The sequence below is a fragment of the Pristis pectinata genome, chromosome 6 (genome assembly GCF_009764475.1).
Source record: "Pristis pectinata isolate sPriPec2 chromosome 6, sPriPec2.1.pri, whole genome shotgun sequence".
NCBI lineage: Eukaryota > Metazoa > Chordata > Chondrichthyes > Rhinopristiformes > Pristidae > Pristis > Pristis pectinata.
Genome location: NC_067410.1, coordinates 94547009 through 94567172, shown reverse-complemented (window position 1 = coordinate 94567172; position 20164 = coordinate 94547009). Strand labels below are relative to the sequence as shown.

The 20164-nt window shown below is 40.1% G+C and overlaps 1 protein-coding gene across 2 annotated transcripts in view; it reads right to left on the bottom strand.

The window, feature by feature from the left end:
- The window catches only part of sphkap (SPHK1 interactor, AKAP domain containing), a 104126-nt gene that overhangs the window by 68063 nt on the left and 15899 nt on the right, over nucleotides 1-20164 (bottom strand). For both annotated transcript variants that reach the window (XM_052017145.1, XM_052017146.1), the window contains exons 2-3: nucleotides 15258-15372; nucleotides 4056-4166 (exon numbers count right to left, since the gene is read on the bottom strand). In XM_052017145.1, the coding sequence (XP_051873105.1) occupies nucleotides 4056-4166; nucleotides 15258-15372 (226 nt within the window). The remainder of the gene's footprint in view (nucleotides 1-4055; nucleotides 4167-15257; nucleotides 15373-20164) is intronic.

The following is a 20164-nucleotide window of genomic DNA, read 5'->3' as shown; positions in this document are numbered from 1 at the left end:
TCACGCTGACATGTCTTCTCTCAGGTAAGTGCACTAGATGCATGGTATATTCCATGGTAATACATTAAGTATTCTACAGATCGACTACCTGGGCTTCCTTTACCAAACATCAGAGTTCTAAATCAGAAAGCATGTCCAAAGTGCAATAAATGAATGGATTAACACCATTGACCAGATGACCTCTGCAACTTATCCCTGAGGCAACCCCTGCTTCATCATATCAATGATATTTCCTTCCTTTGTCTTATCCTTCCCCACTATTTGAAACTAACTTGTTTTTTTACCCCTCTTTCACAGTTCTGATTAAGACTGTCAACCTGAAACTCTAACCTGTTTCTTTTTCCATAGATGCTAATTGGCCTGCAGAATGTTTCCAGCATTCTATGTTTTAATCCAAGATAGGTGACTTGTGTTCTGGGTAATGTGTATTGTGTATTTTCTGACATATGTATAAAACTCCTTAATTCTTTCATGCGACTGGTTGTGAAGCAAAGTTGCTTCAAACCATGGAAGTTCTCAGCTAATCAAGCTAGAGCAATGACTGAAATGAAAAGCCATAATTTAGAGCTACGAAAGATCCCAAGAACATTTTCTAGTAAGTTATGTTGTAGACACTCCTTTGAATAGTGAGATTATCCCAGCTCTGTATCAAGTGAAGATTACAGAAACCTTGCCCCAGTCATGGTCAGACAGATGAGCCAGGAGCTCCAAATGTGATTGGCGGATGGCGATTCTCCAACTCCGATTCCTATATATCTGGGAAATATTGCTTTATGTTATATGGCATCAGTCTTGAAACACCAGGATATATTTTGAACTTTGCTACATGGGGTACTCATATGGAGTGAAATGTCTGTTGTAGAACCCATTTGACTTTTATTCAGCAGGTTACCAAGCATGTGACTACAATGAGTTTGATTAAACAAGGCCTGTCATTTATTTGAACTAGATTTGGCTCCAACCACATAACCTGCAGCATGTTCCTTCCTGACTTCATGTGATCATTAATTCTGTAGGAACTTCTTTTCACATTCCTTTTATTTTATCTATTCCTCCTGTTCAAACAAATGATTCATGTTAAACTGTTCAATCCCATCTACCCTTCAACCATATTGATTTTGATCAAAACACTTCTAAAAGAAAACCCTTTTCCCAAAGTACAATTGCAAAAAGTCACCAAAAGATGAAAATAAGTGAAAATTCTTACAATTACAATTCTTACAAACTCTTACATTTTCCATTTCCCTGTGCATAGGATGATATATTTAAGAACACAATGGATAGATAAGCAAAGAGAATCCAATGATTCTGCTATAAAACAACAGGGAATCTCACTCTACCATATTTACATGCATTTAAATTGGTTCTAGCATTTAAATTAAGCATTCAAAGATTTTGTCAGTGTCACATTAATGAGATTACAACAAATGAGATGAACCACTCAATTTGTCTCCACTCAATGAGTTGAATGATTTTTCCACCCGCAGTGTGATCTTGTTCTGATGTAAAAGCTTATTGGTAGTACTTTAGTGATTATTTTTCTTTGTCAGGTGAAAATTGATTAGTTTCCTTAATTCTTCTGGAGAATTGATTGATTTGTAACCGGGATTTATAATTATCACCTTTAGCTGAACATTGGCCACTACTTTTCATATTATGGTTGTCACTACTGGACAGGATGCTATTTGAGTATTCTGTCCAATGTGGCCAAATTGTTGCCAGGTGGAAAGCTGGGCAGATTCTCATTAATAGTCTTCAGAATATCTTGACACTTATTTGAACGTGATTTTTGTGGGGTTCTTTTTATGCACCCTTTTATTTGTCCTTTAGGCTGTATGGGAACATTCAATTGTACTACATTAACACTCTCATGTCTAATGAAACATTATTCTTGAGTTCCTTTCTTATCAGTTAAACATTCATGTCTAAAGATTAGACTACTTTTGGTGTGATAAAATGGCATTGCATTTAGCACTAGTTTCAAACCGTTTCCCCATAAGAAATCACAAAATTGATCAAACAGTTAACACTGAGGAAGATACACGAAGATGGGACCTTTGTATTTTCCAAAGGGACCAGGGTCAATTTTACACAGCTACTGAAACTTTGTTGTGCACGAGCTGAGTACGGCATTAGCTGTTAAAAGCACATTCTCTGTGGCAGCCAGATAATGGTTCTCACGGAAGGTAAGGCCACAGGTGAGAAGGAGACAACTCCCAAATTCATTCAAAGGGACATAGGAGTCTTGATCAATGAAATACATGCCAGGAGGGAGGTCCTGTGCACTGAGGCCACCAGCAGAAAAGCTGGCAGGAGCTACCTCCAGTTATCTCCTTCAGATAACTATTGGGACCTTTGATTCTTATCTTTAATTTTCAATTTTATTACAGATATGGCACATTTCAATTTCCAAGAAGTGTTCGACAAGGTAACACACAAGAAATTATTAATCTATAAAAGTTTGGCTGATGAGACAAAACTTGGCATCAATTTGGGTGGTGTGAATGAACTCATCACTGGGTGTGTCTGACAGCAGGAAAATGTCAGGAATGCTAGTTTGGATCATGGCTGGAGGTTACAGAAAAGCTGGGGAAGTAGATTGGATAAATGAATGGGAAAAGATATGGAGGTTGGAATAAAATGTGAAAAGATGTGAGGTTATCTACTTCAGTGGAAAAAGTATCTTTTAAATGCTGAGGGACTAAAAGGTGTTGATGTTCAGAGAAACTTGGATGTTCTTGGACATGAATCACTGAAATTTTTCCATGCAGGGATAGCAGGTAAGTAGGAAGGCAAATGGTATGATGGTCTTTACTGAGTATCAGAACAACTGCCTCTTATTGGTATCTTCTAGCACCCAGATGAGACTGCACCTAAAAATTGTGAACTGATGTAGTCTCCCTAACTAAGTAAGGATATGTGTGCAATATAGGATGTGCAGCAAAGGTTGATTGATTCCTGAGATGATGGTATTGTGATATGAGCAGATGTAAAGCAAACGGGACGACATATTCATAAGTTCAAAATAATGAGATGAGATCCCACTGAAACCTACAATGAATGCAGGGATGATGTACGAATGATATTTGCCTAGATAGGGTGTCCAGAACCAAGGGTCTCATTCTTAAAATGAGGGATCAGTTATGCAGGACAGAGTTGAGAAAAATATTCTTCACCCATAGGGCAGCAAATCTTTGGAATACTCTATCCAAGAAGGCTGTGGAGACTGTCACTGAGTACATTCAAGACAGAGGTCTGTAAATTTTTAGATATCAATGGGATCAAGGGATATATGGGAGGAAAATGAGGCTGAGGTAAGCAATCACCTTATTGAATGGCGGTTGGTACAAGGGACTTCTATTTCTTGTGTTTTTATGTTTGTTTAAATCTGCAAGAACCTTTCACTATCCTTTATTTTTCATGGAGATTATCTCACAACAACAATCAGCTGAAGATACTGATTAATACTACTGACATGATAATAGATGAAAAAATGAAAGAAGAAGATGGGACTGGAGAAAAAAAGAGTGAAACAATCTATATGATGCCTTCTGTAAGTTTGTCCTAAAGCTCCGCACAACCAACAAAGTACTTATAAAGTGGATTCATCATCATAATATTGAAAACACAGCAGCCAGTTTCTGTCCATCAAGCTCCTAGATGAAGTTTTAGTGACGTTGATTGATGGATCAATATTAGCTAGGATTCCATAGGAATTTGTGATTGTTTACTATAACCTTGAAAGAAGATTTTTGAAAACCCCAGAGAAAAGACATAAATTGCAATAACGTCACAAACAGGAATGCAAAATTCAGCTTGCTTTTTAACAGATGATGCAATGCAATTCAGTGACAGGATTGAACAACAGACAGGGCAAAACTTCAGGAAACAAACTTAAATATACATGATGCTTCCTATGGAAATTATTGACATTTATTCTCCCCCCCCCTCCCTCCCCCCCCACACCCCAGTCAATATTTGTGAACAACTTGAATCACTCAAATTCCCTTTGGTTGCTTGGTCTAAACCATTCCTTTAATTTTTACTCGACATACCGTGGGACAACTACTTCTTGCCTTATCCTCTAGGAATCCAACCTGGCAGAGTTTCTTCTCATTCTGCAGCCAATATTCCGCAGAGTCCAATAAACTATTACTGCACAGAACCTATTGAAAGAGAGAAACAGTTTAGCTCCTTGATTCAATTTGCAAATTTGTTTCACCATCAGCAAATATGTTTTATGCTGCCCGGTGTGATCTGAGTTTTATTTCAATTACAGTGAAAGAGAGAGCTGCAAGCACAGGTTGCTTCTTGGGAATATGATATAAAGGCAATAACAGATGTAGTTCAGAGAAGGGCAGCGCTAAGAACTTAATATTCCAAATACAAGGTAAACTGGATAATGGTAAAGGATTAAAGAGGGGTTAGCAATATTAATCAGCAAATCTATTAGTTTGATATAGCTGATATTTATCAGCTTTAAAAATCACTTGGGTCCTGTTAAAATGCAAAAGCAATGTTGAGAAAATAAAATTAAATGCAATTTTAAAGGTTAATGTTTAATTAACATATATATCCACTGAAAAGAAACATTTAAATTAACTTAATTACCTCAAATAAAAAGCTCCAATTACTTTTTTGCCAGCAGCCAGTTTCTCCTGGTAATTTAGTGGGGCCATGGCAGATTTAATCTGGTGCAGGATCAGCAAACAAATTTCCGAGTTTAAAATCTGGGAAATCTGCAGAGGTTGGCCTTGCCCTGTTAGACCTCATGATGAACCCAATGTTGCAGTGTAGATATGCCATGGTTGGTGCTCTGAAAAGCTGATGGTTGTAATTTAGCCTATGTTTGGGAATAGTTTGGTTACAGGCATATCTGCTTGCAGATCTGGGTGGATCTCAGCAGAAGGTCTGTCCCATTGTTTTTCACTGTGAGCTTCTGTGATCCATAATGCACTGCCTGAAAGGGTGGATTAAACATGAACATGCATAAGGGAATTGAATAAATACTTGAGAGAAAATAGGTTACAGGGTGTTGGTGAATGAGTAGAAGTTTGGTATCTATTGATTAACTTTAATACAGCACAGGGACAATGGGCCAAATGGTTTCCTTCTGCACTGTTGAAAGTGTACTTCTCATTTGATTTCTAAGTCGAAGGCTAGAAATTATGCTCTTGTTCGGCAGCCTTATCAATGCAAAATGTGCCTAACCAGTTAACTTGAGAGAAGTACCCTCTTTTTTTTAAATAAACCATTTTATTTTCTTGCTACTCAAGAGACATCAATATGGGGTCACCATACAATAGCAGAAGGATGATGTAAGATGACTTGCCATGTTGCTAAAAGCAGCAAGCTATGACAACAACTTGCATTTACATAGCATCCAGAATCACAAGGCATTTTATTGAAACGCAAGGTGAAGATGAACGAGTCAAAGATTTTAGGAGGCTTCACTGTTACCTTACTAAAGGAAAGGATTTAATTGTACTAAGTGATGGTGATTTGATGGTGTCTAGATTACAAAAGGCACAGCTACAGTTTATAGGTAGAAAAGAAAGGACAAGATGGTAAAAGCAGAGATCTGGAAGGTTTGGAGGAGGAAGTTGATAAAGGTGAAGTCGTTGATGGATTAAAAGATGAGGAGTATTTTAAATTTGTGGCTCTGAGCAGGAGATTGGTGGGAACTGAAGTGATGGGTGTCTGGGATCAGCTGAGGTATAGGAATATGTGTGGTAGAGTTCTGGATGAGCTGAGGTTTAATTGTGTCTGGAGGTGAAGAAAACAAGGAGAAAAATGTTAACAACATAGGAGAGTTGAAGCAACAAACATTCTGCTGGAGGAACTCAGCAGGTTAAGCAGCATCTGTGGGGGAAAGGAATTATCAAAATTTTGGGTCGAAACCCTGCATCAGAACTCTTGCAGGAGTTCAACCTGAAATGTCGACAATTCCTTTTCCCCAAACTGCTGTTCGACCCACTGAGTTCTTCCAGCAGATTGTTTGTTGCTCCAGATTCCAGCATCTGCAGTCTCTTGTGTCTCCACAGGAGAGTTGGAGTCTGTGTGATTGAAAAAATATATAGGATCAAAAGGAGAACTTGGGGTTGAATCAAGCTGTTGGATTATAATTAATTCACATTCTAAGGTTTGTCCATTCCCATGATGGTGTTGTTTACTGCATTCTTGAGCCTTCAAAGTTATAGGAAATAATTCAGTCCAATGGAGGATTTTTGTTTTTGACAAAACTGCACATTTTCTAACATTTTGCAATATATCCTGTCATTCAACCCATTGTAAGAATTTTTTGGAGAGATCATAAATATTTTATACAAGGAAACAAAAATTGTTGGGGGACCTCATTACAAAACAGTAAAGACAAGCTGGATTTTCTGGAACCACACAGCATGGAAAGAACTCGCACTGCCCTTCCAGTCACTGACAGCTCTTTATCGATGTCCATTATGGTGTCTGTCGCCTGCCTTTTTCTGTAAGCTCAGTATATTTCTCCTACCCTAAATATATACAATTTATCTACTGAAGCTTGCTGAAGTGATGTATGTTCTTGTGGTGTCTATAAAAATGATAAAGCACGATGATTACTTTTCTTAAGACACAGCAAAGTAATGTGAAAACAGAATTTGCAGGAACAAGCAGAGAGAGCAAAACAATTTTCTCAGATGTGTTTGAGCATCTCCAGTTTGGGGTTTGCAATCTACTATGCACTTATCGATCAGCAGACCACTTCTTGCATTTCCTCATGATGGAGGTAATTCTACTGCTAGGAATCAATATCCACAAGAAAATGATATTAATTAATGGGTTAGATGGTGTTAACTTCCTCTCCACATATAGTACAGTAACAAACATAAATAATATTAGAATAGATGTTTATGTCCCCACAGTGTAGCCAGGCATTGAACTTATCCAGAAACATGTCAAATATAATTATTGTGCATTGTAGTAAAATCCTCAACAAGGGAAGCATGGTGTCACTAATCTTACATTAGTGAATACCCGGTGTCAAGCTGACCTTGATCTTTATTTTGTTTCTTATCTTGATAATACTGCAATTACAATAATTGAAAATCCAAACCAATGACATTTAGTGTACTTAAACCAGGAAAATATTCTCTTTATTACAAAATAATCCAAATGCATCCAACACCGAACATAAGACAAATATAAAACAGTTCAATTCCATTGCCATTTTCTTATTTTCCATTATAAGTTCTCCCACCTCTGTCTGTATGGGACCCATATTCTTACTGAAGAGGACAGCAGTTGAATATGGCCCATAAATGTTTAATAAAAAGATTCAAAAACAGCAGATACAGCTGGTGTGAAATAAATAGCGCATGAGTCTGACAGTGAAGCCAGTTGAAGACCTTGGTCTGAGAAGCTCTGGTGTGGGTGCTTAGAATCCAAACTCCCAAATTTAAGAAAAAGGGTGTCATGAGGAAACGATATATACCCCACAAAAACAGAATGCTGGAAGAACTCAGTGGGTCAAGCAGCATCTGTGGAGGCAAAGGGTGTAAGTCAATGTTTCAGGTCAAGAACATGCAGCAAGACTTGATGTCTTCTGACACATTGAGTTGTTGTAATCTGGGTTGAACAGCCTGAAGCAGTAGTGGAATGAAGTTGCACGGTAACTTTACAAAAATGGCATTTTAATATCTTTAATTTCTCCTTTTCTTTCTTAATGGGGCATTAACCAAAGAGCTTGGCGCCTATAACTAAATACTTGTCTTATCAAATCAATTTAGGAACCTTATCATCTATTTCCCTTTTAATGAAGTCTATTTAATATGCCTTAAAATCCAATCAAGGATTTTTATTGCCAAGCTAGTTAAGTGATTATTAGGATTTTCCTGTTATCCAACCAAGAAGATTCTATGTAAATCTGCCAATGTGATCTGCCTGATGTACTTCCTCCTTTTCTCATCAGCATCAGACTCTGTATTAATTATTATCAATGTTACCACTGACTCCAGATCTACATGTCACATATCTCTATTTATTCATCGGTTACAGTTTATTCCACTTAAAATGAATATTGAATGCATTGTCATAATGCAGCAGGCAATCTGAGCATACACTGGAAACAGACTGTTGTTGTATCAAGTTGGGCCACAAGGTTAAGGGACCATTAGTGGACGCTGGATGGTACAGCTGGAGGGGAGAGGGGTTGTTCAACAACAGAATTTTGTGTAATTACATCTTTTCATGGTATTCAAAATGGAGATTGGCAGATATTTGAATGATAAGAGAGTCAAAGAGTATGGTGAAAGAGGGGAAAGTGATGTTGAGGCTAAGATTGGATCTACCATCATTTTATTGAATGGTGGAGCACAGTTGAGGGACCGACTGCCCTACCACCACTCCTGCTCCTGCTTTTTTGTTGTGCTCTTATGGAAGCTGATAGAAAGATTTGAGATCACATGGAGACCACCTTAAACATAATTTCATCCAGTAAAACTGGATTTGAAACCAGAAGAGAAACCTCGTAATTTTAAGAGGCATTTGAGTTAAACTTGTGCAGATTTAGAATGATCAGCATTGAGATTGTTGGCTATTACCTCAAATTAAAATACTGCTCAACTGATTAATTGACAGAAACAGGATATCTGCAGGAGTCTGTGCCACACTACTTCAGATACCTTTCATTATGAGGTCAACAGTGCGTTAAATTTGCACTTCCAACTAATGGCATGTTAAACTTGTTTCTAATAATAGCTGCAGAAAATGAATCATTATGTGTGATTATAGACAAATACACTAAAGCAGTAGCATTTCCAACTCTGGCCCTGGTTTGCAGTAGTTAAAACTATGAACATAGGGTGCAGAAGTCAGTGCTAATAAAAGTAAAGATAAAACACTAAGTCAATGAGGACACACAGTTGTCACCAGAAATTTCAAGGACCTGGGACAGCACGCTGATTTTGGTTTGCTTGTGATATGAAAAGTCAACTCTGAAAGTCAAAACTGCTTGAAAGTAAAATAATTTTCTATGCTCCCTTTAATATCATAGGTAAAACAGTTGTTGGGAAGGGGTTTAGCCTGGATGATATTTCCAGTGAAGCAGCATATTAAGCACTACTTACCAGAAGAACTGCATGGACAATTCCTTTTAATTTGTCATTTTACAGCGCCATGCATTTACTATTTTCCTAACTTAAGCTCACAAACCCACACTGACATCAAAAGCACAAGGCCTTCAGCATGCACTGATAATGTCTGTTCAGAAAAGCTGACTGTGAAATTCTAGTGGCAGATCAGAAGGTCAAAGGAACAGGATACACTGTGGCCGTAATTACTTAGAAAAGAACAGGCAGTCAGTAACGTGTGAAATCCAGCCCATTATTTCTGAAGATGGCTTTCTTGATGCATTAGGGGAAGATAGAATTCAGTGAAGGAAATATGGAAGTGAAACGAGTGGACGTGGAATCTGCAGTCTCAACTCAAAGGTATCATTTGATTTCATCTTCTGAGTTTCTGACATTAGATAATGTGAAGTCTGGGATATGCCAAGGTGTAATCACTGGTGTAAAGGAGCAGCTGACAAAATGGAAATTGGAGGGTTTAATATGGAAGATGGTCAAGGATTTATTGGTTCCTCACTTGGAGGTAATGCTGGGTGCACTGTGGAGGAGAAGGAGGAGGAAGAGGTGAAGGGGCACATTTTTCCTCAAGCAGCAAGAGGAATAAGCCTCCTGCTTCTTGAAGAGATGTGAAATGAAAAGCACTGTGTCCTGGTCTTGGATGCAATGTAGGAAGCAGTTTAACGACTTATCTGGGTCAGGAACATTGAGTCCATTTGCTGATTCAACCACATCCTGTGCTTTAATGCCCCACCCCCCCTCGCTTTTCAGTTTAATTGGTTTAATGGGTTTATTATTGTCACATGTACCAAGATACAGTGAACAGCTTTTGTTTGCATGTCAGCCAGACAAATTATTCTATAATAAGTACATTGAGGTAGTACACAAGGAAAAGAAAACAAAATGCAGAATATAGTGTTATAGTTACAGGGAAAGTCCAGTGCAGCTAGACAAATAAAGTGCAAGGGGCATGATGAGGTAGACTGAGAGATCAGGAGTTCATCTTTAGCATGTAAGAGGTCCATTCAAGCGTCTGATAACAGAATCGGAATCAGGTTTATTATCACTGACATATGTCGTGAAATTTGTTGTTTTGCAGCAGCAGTACAGTGCAAGACATAAAGACATAAAAAATTACCATAAGGTACAAAAATAAATAGAGTGCAAAAGAGGAATAACAAGGTAGTGTTCATGGGTTCATGGACTGTTCAGAGATCTGATGGCAGAGGGGAAGAAGCTGTTCTAAAACACAGTGTGGATCTTCAGGCTCCTGTACCTCCTCCCCGATGGTAGTAACGTGAAGAGGGCATGTCCCAGGTGGTGAGGGTTCTTAATGATGGATGCCGCTTTCTTGAGGCACCGCCTTTTGACAATGTCGTCAATGGCGGGGACAGTTGTGTTCCTGATGGAGCTGGCCGAGTCTACAACCCTCTGCAGCCTCTTTCGATCCTGCACATTGGAGCCTCCATACCAGGCGGTGATGCAACCAGTCAGAATGCTCTCCAGCGTACATCTGTAGAAATTTGAAAGAGTCTTTGGTGACATACCAAATCTCCTCAAACTCCAAATGAAGGAGAGCCACTGGTGTGCCTTCTTCATGATTGCATCAATGTGTTAGGCCCAAGATAGATTCTCTGAGATGTTGATGCCCAGGAACTTGAAGCTGCTCACCCTTTCCACCGCTGACCCCTCAATGAGGACTGGTGTGTGTTCTCCTGACCTCCCCTTCCTGAGGTCCACAATGAATTCCTTGGTCTTGCTGACATTGAGTGTGAGGTTGTTGTTGCAAAATTACTAAACCAACCAATCTATCTCACTCCTGCGTGCCTCCTCATTACCATCTGCCAACAACAGTGGCGTTTGAGTTGTGCCTAGCCACTCAGTCATGAGTGTAGAGAGAGAAAGTAGAGCAGTGGGCTAAGCATGAATTCTTGAAGCGTGCCTGTGTTGATTGTCAGCGAGGAGGAAATGTTACTACCGATCCACACTGACTGTGGTCTCCCGATAAGGAAATCGAGAATCTAGTTGCAGATGGAGGTACAGAGGCCCAGGTTTTGAAGCTTGTTGATTCGTACTGAGGAGATGATGGTGTTGAACACTGATCTGTAATCGATAAACAGCATCCTGACGTATGTTTTGCTGTTGTCTTGTTTTGCTGCAAAGCCGAGTGGAGAGCCAGTGAGATTGTGTCCGCTGTAGATCTGTTGTGGCCGTAGGCAAGTTGCAGCAGGTCCAGTTCCTTGCTCAGGGAGGAGTTAATTCTACCCACAACCAACCTCTCAAAGCACTTCATCACAGTAGATGTGAGTGCTGCTGGGCAATAGTCATTGAGGCAGCCCATGCTGCTCTTCTTGGGCACTGGTATGATTGATGCCCTTTTGAAGCAGGTGGGAACCTTGGACTGCAGCAGTGAGAGGTTGAAGATGCCCTTGAACACTCCAGCCAGTTGGTCAGCACAGATTTTCAGTACCCTGCCAGGTACACCGTTGGGGCCTGACGCCTTGCAAGGGTTCACCCTCTTGAAGGATGTTCTGACATCGGCCTCCGAGACAGAGATCACAGGATCGCCAGATGCTTTGGGGATTCGCACAGATGTAGTGTTATTCTCCCTTTCAATGCATGCATAAAAGGCATTGAGCTCACTGGGGAGTGAAACATCACTGCCATTTATGCTGTTAGATTTTACCTTATAGGAAGTAATGGAATGAAAACCCTGACACAGCTGTTGTGCATCCGATTGTGTCTCTAAGTTTGCACGGAATTACCTTTTCACTCTCACAATGGCCTTCCGTAGGTCGTACCTGGCATTGAATAGCAGGATAGAAGCTGTCCTTAACCCTGGTGGTACGTGTTCTCAAGCTGTGATGCATCCAGATAGGATGCTTTCTATGGTGTACTTGTAAAAATTGGTAAGAGTCATCAGGGATATGCTGAATTTCCTTGGCCTTCTGTGGAAGTAGAAGCGTTGGTGTGCTTTCTTGGCCATAGTGTCCATGATGTGACTGGACCTCTTAAGATGAGAGGGGAAAGATTTAAGAGGAACTTGAGGGGCAACTTTTTTACACTAAGTGTGGTATCTATGTGGAATCAGCTGCCAGATGAAGTGGTTGAGGCAGGTACAATAACAACTTTTAAAAGACATTTGGACAGGTACATGGATTGGAAAGGTCTAGAAGGTTCTGGGCCATGCACTGGCGAATGGGACTAGCTTGGATGGGCCATCTTGGTCAGTATGGACCAGTTGGGCCAAAGGGCCTGTTTCTGTGCTGTAGAACTCAATGACTCTATGACAAATTGTTGGTGATATTTACACCTGGGAACTTAAAATTCTCAACCATCTCTGCTCAGCACCATTGATACAAACACAGTTGTGTATTCTGCCCTGCTTCCTGAAGTCAATGACCAGCTCTTTTGTTTTGCTGATATTGAGGGAAATGTAGTTGTCTTGACACCATGCCACTAGGCTCTCTATCTCCTTCCTGTAGTCCGCCTCATCTGCCTTTCATCTTCGCTCATGCATCATGTCCACTCATTGATTTCCACTTCACATACAGGCACCATCGTACACTGATATCAGGAGCAGCTCTGGAGAGTTAGGGGCCACTTGCCTCTCCAGTCACTGCTCAGTGAGACACTGATGTTGCATTGTGGGTGGCTGTGACTGAGAAAGAGAATTGCAGAGATCCTCAGATCAGCCAGGTACTGACAGACATGCCACACATAATCTCCAAAACAGAGAAAGCTGGGAATCCAGTTTGACTGTTAATGAATTCCTGGTGCAGGGAATTGTGTAACTGTCTGAGGTGGAAGCTTTACACCCAAGAATATTTGACAGGGTGTTCATTTGTTTAGTTACCTTTTCGTTTAGTGCCAGGCAGAATGTATTAATTAGCTTGATATCCCCATTTTCACCATTATCGTGTCCTGTGGACGTCTTGCTCTTTCAATTTCATGGTGACTATCTACGTCCATTGGCACCCATTGGAAAATGGGAAATAGATGGATGTGCAGCTGAAGAATGGGTTAGAATAAAGGCTGGAGTGGGAAGAGAGGAGTTTTGCCTGAGGGGTTAGTGCTGGTGATGGGACAGGGACTGGAATACATTTGTTTCTTGCTAGGTGAACATTTGCGATATTGGGCCATCTCAGGCAGATTTTGAGCAACTGTGTAACTGTTTCATCTGGTAATGGACACCCCATCTTTATACTTGTCCTCCCCCCCTGTGTGTTTCTCACCAGAGGATGAGTGCTAAGTTCCTTGTCCTTCTCCATCTACAAACCTCCTACCTGTAATTGCACTGATCCCCGTACAGCCTGTTGGTGCTACATCGGAGAGTGATGGTCTTCATCAGGGGTACCCTTGTTCCTGACAGGTCACTTTGGAGTCAATCAAAGGTCTAATAAAATTCCAATCACTGAGGTTTCATTAAGGTGAAGAATTAATAAGGTGATTGAAAAAGTAAGAAAAAGCAAAGAGCTCTGATGACCAGAGGGATTATAGTCATTCCTCTGCCAAACTCCCAACCCCCACACCTGTTTCAATCAGCCGTCCAGCAGAAACATCAGAGCTCCTGTCAGTGAGATCGTCATCCATCATTAATGTTGTCCCATGAGTGAGCTGTTTGTGGATGCAATGTAGATGAAGCTCAGCTCATTTGTTCAGGAGGCTAGATATCCAAATGTTTCTCAGGTCCCTTGGTTAGGGTGCTAGCTAAATCATGATGCTAATAATGGATTGGGAATTGAGAGCACGTACATCATTACATATTTCATATACTGACATATGAATCTGTGTACAAAGTGGAACTAGTGTAATTTCTTGTGAGGCAATGATAATCAAAAGTTTGGCTTTATAGGCTTAGAGGGGCATGGGGGCAGCTGCCAATCACTTCTATACTGCATGCAGAGCCCTGTCACTGAAAATCATAACAAACCGAGATGCTGGAAATCTGAAATAAAATAAGAAAGGCTGGAGATACTCAACAGGTCGGGCGCATCTGTGAAAAGAGATTTATAAGAACAGAAATAATGCTTCAGGTTGAAGATGCTTTGGCACCCCTTTGTATGGCTGATGCTGAAGTTTTCCATGGTCCTTGACATTGCATGCAAGCTGTCAAGTCACCAAGTATCTAAATATGAATATCTATCAGCCTTGTTCTATAGGCTGCCTCACTGAAATGTTCACCTGTGTACCTTGTACCAGAACGCATGTGAAATTTGGGGAGTTTAAAGCTATGCTGTCATTTTGGAATCCACTGTGGAACTAATGTAATTTCATGAAACAAGTTTTACCTCATTAATTCCAATCACATCAAACCTGCATCAAAGTTATCAATGTGATTAGATTTTATTCTGTCAGATTGATTTGACCCCAGACCTTATCCAGATTTTATTCAGGCAGTGATGCAAGAGTTGAATACCAGAGAGTCACTTATTGTAGCTATATCGTACATTGGATGGCCTCAGGTAGAATTCTGCTTCTTTTTAATAAAAGCACTTTGATTCCTTTTTGCTATCTCAGATCTTGTGTATATATTTTTCATTTTAAAACATTGTATTAGTATTTTTGACTGGCATGTGCCTTTGTATCACTTCAAATTATAGACTTATTGCTGCCTACACCTGCATTGGAACAGTTCAATTTTTTAATACATGGCAGAAAATGGATACCGTGGAGGAAGTTACGAGCTGGAACTTCACCAAAGGGATTAGTTGAATGATAAGTAGAATAATAAAGGATACCTTGGTGTAAGTTGAAGACTGAATTCTAATAGAAGAGATCATATGTAACTGATAAGGAGTTACATTTCATAATTTAATTGAAGATGCTGGATGACATAAAACAGAAAATAGATTTTATTACTCTAATCAAATTTCCCCATGGTGCATTTTTAATGTTGTTTTCTTCAATTTGAAGAGTGGTTCTCTGCTTGAATGCTGATTACTAGTTTATTATTTGGCAACGATATAAGGTGACATATACGAAGTGAGCAACAAATACAATATCTGGAAATAATTTTTAGACATTGGCAGAAAGTTATTTGGCCAGTTATTGCCTGTTAGCTGCCAGATTCAATGCCTTTTTCTCTGGAGTTGTGCAATTGCCAATTACAAGTTGCGTATGGAGTGCACTTTGCATTAAGGTAGTAAGATTATTTACCTTTTTACATGCTGTGATGGAGGTCTCTGCAGTGACCATGGATCTCGCAGCTTCACAGCCCGGGATTGTTTCCAATTGCTCTGAGAGTTGATGCATCTGTGAGGCTTCAAAGTTACTGCAATAGAAAACAGAAAAATGACATAAAATATGATACACACACCAGATTAGTGCTAGCTTATTGTAAGTTTTATAGGAAACATCGGTCTTTCCTTAACATTGCCTGTAATTCCAATCCATTAATGATTCCAGTTTCAGTGAAGGATTGGCATTGCTCATTGCATCCTAACCTCTGATCCAAGCCGAATTCCAGAACAGGAACCCTTTAGGCAGAACTTCATTTCCATAACTTTCTATGGCTTGAATCTCCATTGTGCAGTCTCTTAGTTCACATTTAATAGGGGAGCATGAAGATTTCTTAACATTGGGTCTTCAGCTACAGGAGATGGTTTATTGGCTGCTTCCCTTATTGTCAGCAGTCCTCATTGTAAGTCCCATGAGAGAGTGGGGGATATGGTGGAGAGAACAGCAGGAGGTTAACAACTACAGCTGGCAGCATCTGGCATGAGTGCTGTAGGTCTGCACCTGGAACTCCTGAATATCTCTGGGTACCTTTCAGGAGATGCTGAGTTACCACTTTTTAGACAAAGTGTAAAGGAAGAACAAATCCCCTGCCTCAAAATCAATGAGCTTTGAGCTTACCGTTCACACAAGGAAAATGTTCCCCATCAATGACCTCACTGCAGTTCATTGAAGAAGGTAAAAGAAAGGAGATGGAAAGTAATTGACTTCATTTCAAATTTCCTTTCAACATAGAGGAGGTTATTTTGGCCTATTAAGTCGATAGCAGCTCAAACATCAATCCCATTCCCATACGAATTTTCCCTGTAATCTATTCCGCTCACATTCTCATCAAGTCCCCCAGACTCCACCATTTGGATGGAGGAAACCAGGGTACTCACAGAAGCCCACTCAGTGGCAGGGAGAAGGCACAAACACCACACAGACAGCACTGGTGGTCAGGATCGAACCTAGGTTAATGGGGCTGTGAGGCAGCAACTCTGCTACTTGAGCCACTGTACCGCCCGCTCCAACTTTACTTACTACTTCTGCATTCATCCATGATGTCTATCTATATCCATTGCCTATTTTCAGTTACCCTTTCTCATCACCTCTGCGTTCTTCTCTCCTCACACTCCACTGTCCTCTGTCAGTATGGTGTTTCTCTCTTTAATTGTTGTGTTCGTGAATATTCTGCTCTATGTACAAACTGTTTTTGTCCAGTCATTTTTCTTGGATCTTTTCAATAATTGAACTGGTCATCTGTAGAGATACAACTAATAAAAATCTACTCACTTTGGATAAACACATATCCGAATCACAAGTATAATAACAGTGTGGTAAAAGTGTTAAACTATATTCCATTTGCACACGAAAATGGAGCGAACCATTTGTTTTCACTCTTATTTTGCAATTTCCTTTCTCATTCATTCTGTAAAATTTCAATGAAACCACCTCTTCTTATCCATTCTCTTCTATACTGCTTGAACTAACAGATCATGTTAGAATTTACCACCAGGGCATAGCATTATAATTGACCACTCACTTCCTATTCCCTCCAATATATTTTACCTACGATTGGCTAATCATATAGATTTATTCTAACTGTGTATAATTGCAACAGAATAGAGCAGCGATCCTCATTATCTTGCTGCTGTAAAGAATTCTACCTCCTGCATGTGGTACAGCAATTAGTACTCTGCTTCACAACTTCTGATCTTAAGTGTTGTCTGCACTGAATTTGCCTGTCCTCTCCATGAACACATGGGCTTACTCTGGGTGTGCCAGTTTCCTCCAACATCCTGAAGACATGGTGGCGGGTGCAAAGTACCTCTTAGTGTGGGGTAATAGCAAAAAGAATCAAAGGAGAGTTGAAGGGTACATGTGAGAGAGAATAGGTTTCAGGATACAAAGAAATAAGGGGGAATGGGACTAATGGAATGGGAACTGCATGGACCCGATGGGCCAAATAGTCTTCTGCAGACTCGATGGGCCAAATGGTCTATTTCTGCTCCCTTGTCTTGTGATCGTGTGATTATAAGCATATACAAGAATGCAAGAGCACCATAAAGTAGGAACAGGGATAGGATACTCAACTTCTCAAGCCTGCTCTGTCATACAGAATGACCATGGCTGATCTCAGTTACTGTTCTGTGCCAGTTCACCAGAGCCCTCAATTCACCAATCTTTCAAAAATTTATCTCCCTCGTCTTTGAAAAAAACCCAGTCACTAAGCCTCCACAACCTCATGGGGTAGAGAATTCCTGAGATCCACCACCCTCTGCAAGAAGATATTCTACCATACCCCAGTTTTAAGTAACCAACTCCCTTATCTTGTAACTATGTCCCATTGTTCAAGATTCTGCCAGTTGTGGAAACTTTTAGGATCTTATATGTTTATATAGGATTACTTCATATTCTATTAAACTCCAAAAATTACATATCCAACATTTTCAGCCATTCACGGTAAGCCAACAATCTCATCCCAAAATTGAACCTAATGAATCTCTTCTGCTTCTAATGCTGGTATATCTTTTCTTAAAGAAGGGACAGAAACTATATGTACCACTCCATCTGTGGCCATACCAATACCCTGCATAACTGTAACAATATTTCTCTATTTCTAAACTCCAACCTTCCAGCAATGAATGCCATTTACAATTTGCCTTTTAAGTTACTTGCTGCATCTGCCTGCTAGCATTTTGCATTTCATGTACAAGAACACCTATATCCATTCCTCTGTTTCCTACTCATTGCAGTTTAGATATTAGTCTGCCTTTGATTTCTCCTTCCAAAATCTTGGTATCACACTTCTCTACATTAAACTCTATTTGCCAAGTTTCCGCCCACTCACTCAACCTATCTATATCTTAGCATTGCAGCATGCCCTCCCAGATATTTTCATGTCATCAGCAAATTGGATACCTTACATTCTGTCCCCTTCTCCAAGTCATTAATGTAGATGGTAAATAACTGAGGGTCAAAAACTGATCCTTGAGCATTCCATCTTTCCAGTCTGAAAATAACCTACAGTATATAGTCTGAATCTGTTTTTTTATGTGATAACCAGTCTTCAGTCCATGTTAACATACTTCCCCAATACCATGAGCTCTCATTTTGTGCACTAGCCTTTATGTTGCATTTTATCGAATGCCTCTGGATATCCAAATACACTACAAGTTCCCCACTAAGATGTATGGTTGAATGGTCTTTCTATTTGTATGCTGGAATTAAAATTAATCACACCAAAATACTCATTAATATTTTATAGAATTTAAATATGCAAGACCACTTCCCACATTACATGATCATTTATAAGTATTAATATATATATCGATAGCTTGTGAACAGACCACAAATGTTTCTCATGCAACATAGGTTCTAATCACCAAGGAAATGATTAGTGGGATGCTGAACTGTGAATTCTTGGTGCTCGAATGTTGTCAGTGATCTACTGCCTAGTTTTGTACGCACCAGTTTCTGTGAAACGACTAATGTGATTTGCTAGGCTCGAACTGAACCTGATGTAAAGAAGTTTTGACACAAGAAAACATTGCGGCAGAACCGGCTTATTCATGCATGCCGAAGCGAATACGGAGTTTGTAATTTGTGCACAATTAAACAGACCTAATCTGATGGTCGCTGATCTGGAATGCAAATGAAATCACTGCAGATCATCTAAGTTGAGGTTGAAATGGGACATTGCTGTATCTGAGTGGCTACCTGTCTTCACAGTGTGCATGCTCTAATCCCTGACCTTCAGTTATCCAGGTCTTAATTGATGGCACATTGAATCATTGTCAAATGTCACTTGGAGACAGCAGTAGATTTTAGATGCATAATCACAACCACGTGAAATTGCAGATTTTTCATAAGTTCTCTGATTCTGTTTAGTTTAAATCATTGAACAAGTGATTAATTAGATTTGATCACACATGTGCAAATTTGCAGAATGCTATTTATAGAATCCTTTACCAACGGATAATTCCTGAAGCAAGTATTTCTTGGAAAACGAATTATGCTTTTTAAGGAAATTCTGCTGAAAAAGCCAGAGTATGATATCTATTGCATTCTTTACTACTTGACTCAACCCTTCCTGTACATAGGCACGGTAGGCACGATAGCGGTTAGCATAACACTAGTACAGCGCCGGCGAACTGGGTTTCATTCCGGCCACTGTCTGGAAGGAGCTTGTACGTTCTCCCAGTGTCTGCTTGGGTTTCCTCCGGGTGCTTCTGTTTCCTCCCACATTCCAGAGACGTACGGGTTAGGAAGTTGTGGGCATGCTATGTCGGCGCCAGAAGCGTGGCGACACTTGTGGGCTGCCTCCAGAACCTTCCACACAAAAGATGCATTTCACTGTGTGTTTCGATGTACATGTGACTAATAAACATATTATATCATATCATATCACTTCTGGCCACCCACCCTCTGTCACCCACATAGACTTGCAGTCTCTGAAAACCTTGGTGCCTGTGTTCTATTGCATCTCGTTCTACAGCCTCATCATCTCTCTGCTTCTTGCTCCATAAAGAGTTCTGTTAAGGTTTGATTTTAAAATTGAAACCCTTGTGTCCTGGGGAGGTTGGGGGAATGTGGGGGAGAGTGTCCTGGGGTGGTTGGGGGGAATGTGCGGGGTGGTGTTCTGGGGAGGTTGGGGGGAGTGTGGGGGTAGTGTCCTGGGAAATTTGGGGGAGTGTGGGGGTGGGGTCCTGGGGAATTTTTGGGAATGCGCTTCCAGCTTGGTTCTTCTAAACCTGCCCTCCTTAGCAGTAAATAACAATGAAATATGCATGATACAACATTGCCTTAGGACAGTGCCATTTAGAGTTTAACCAAAGTGATTTGAT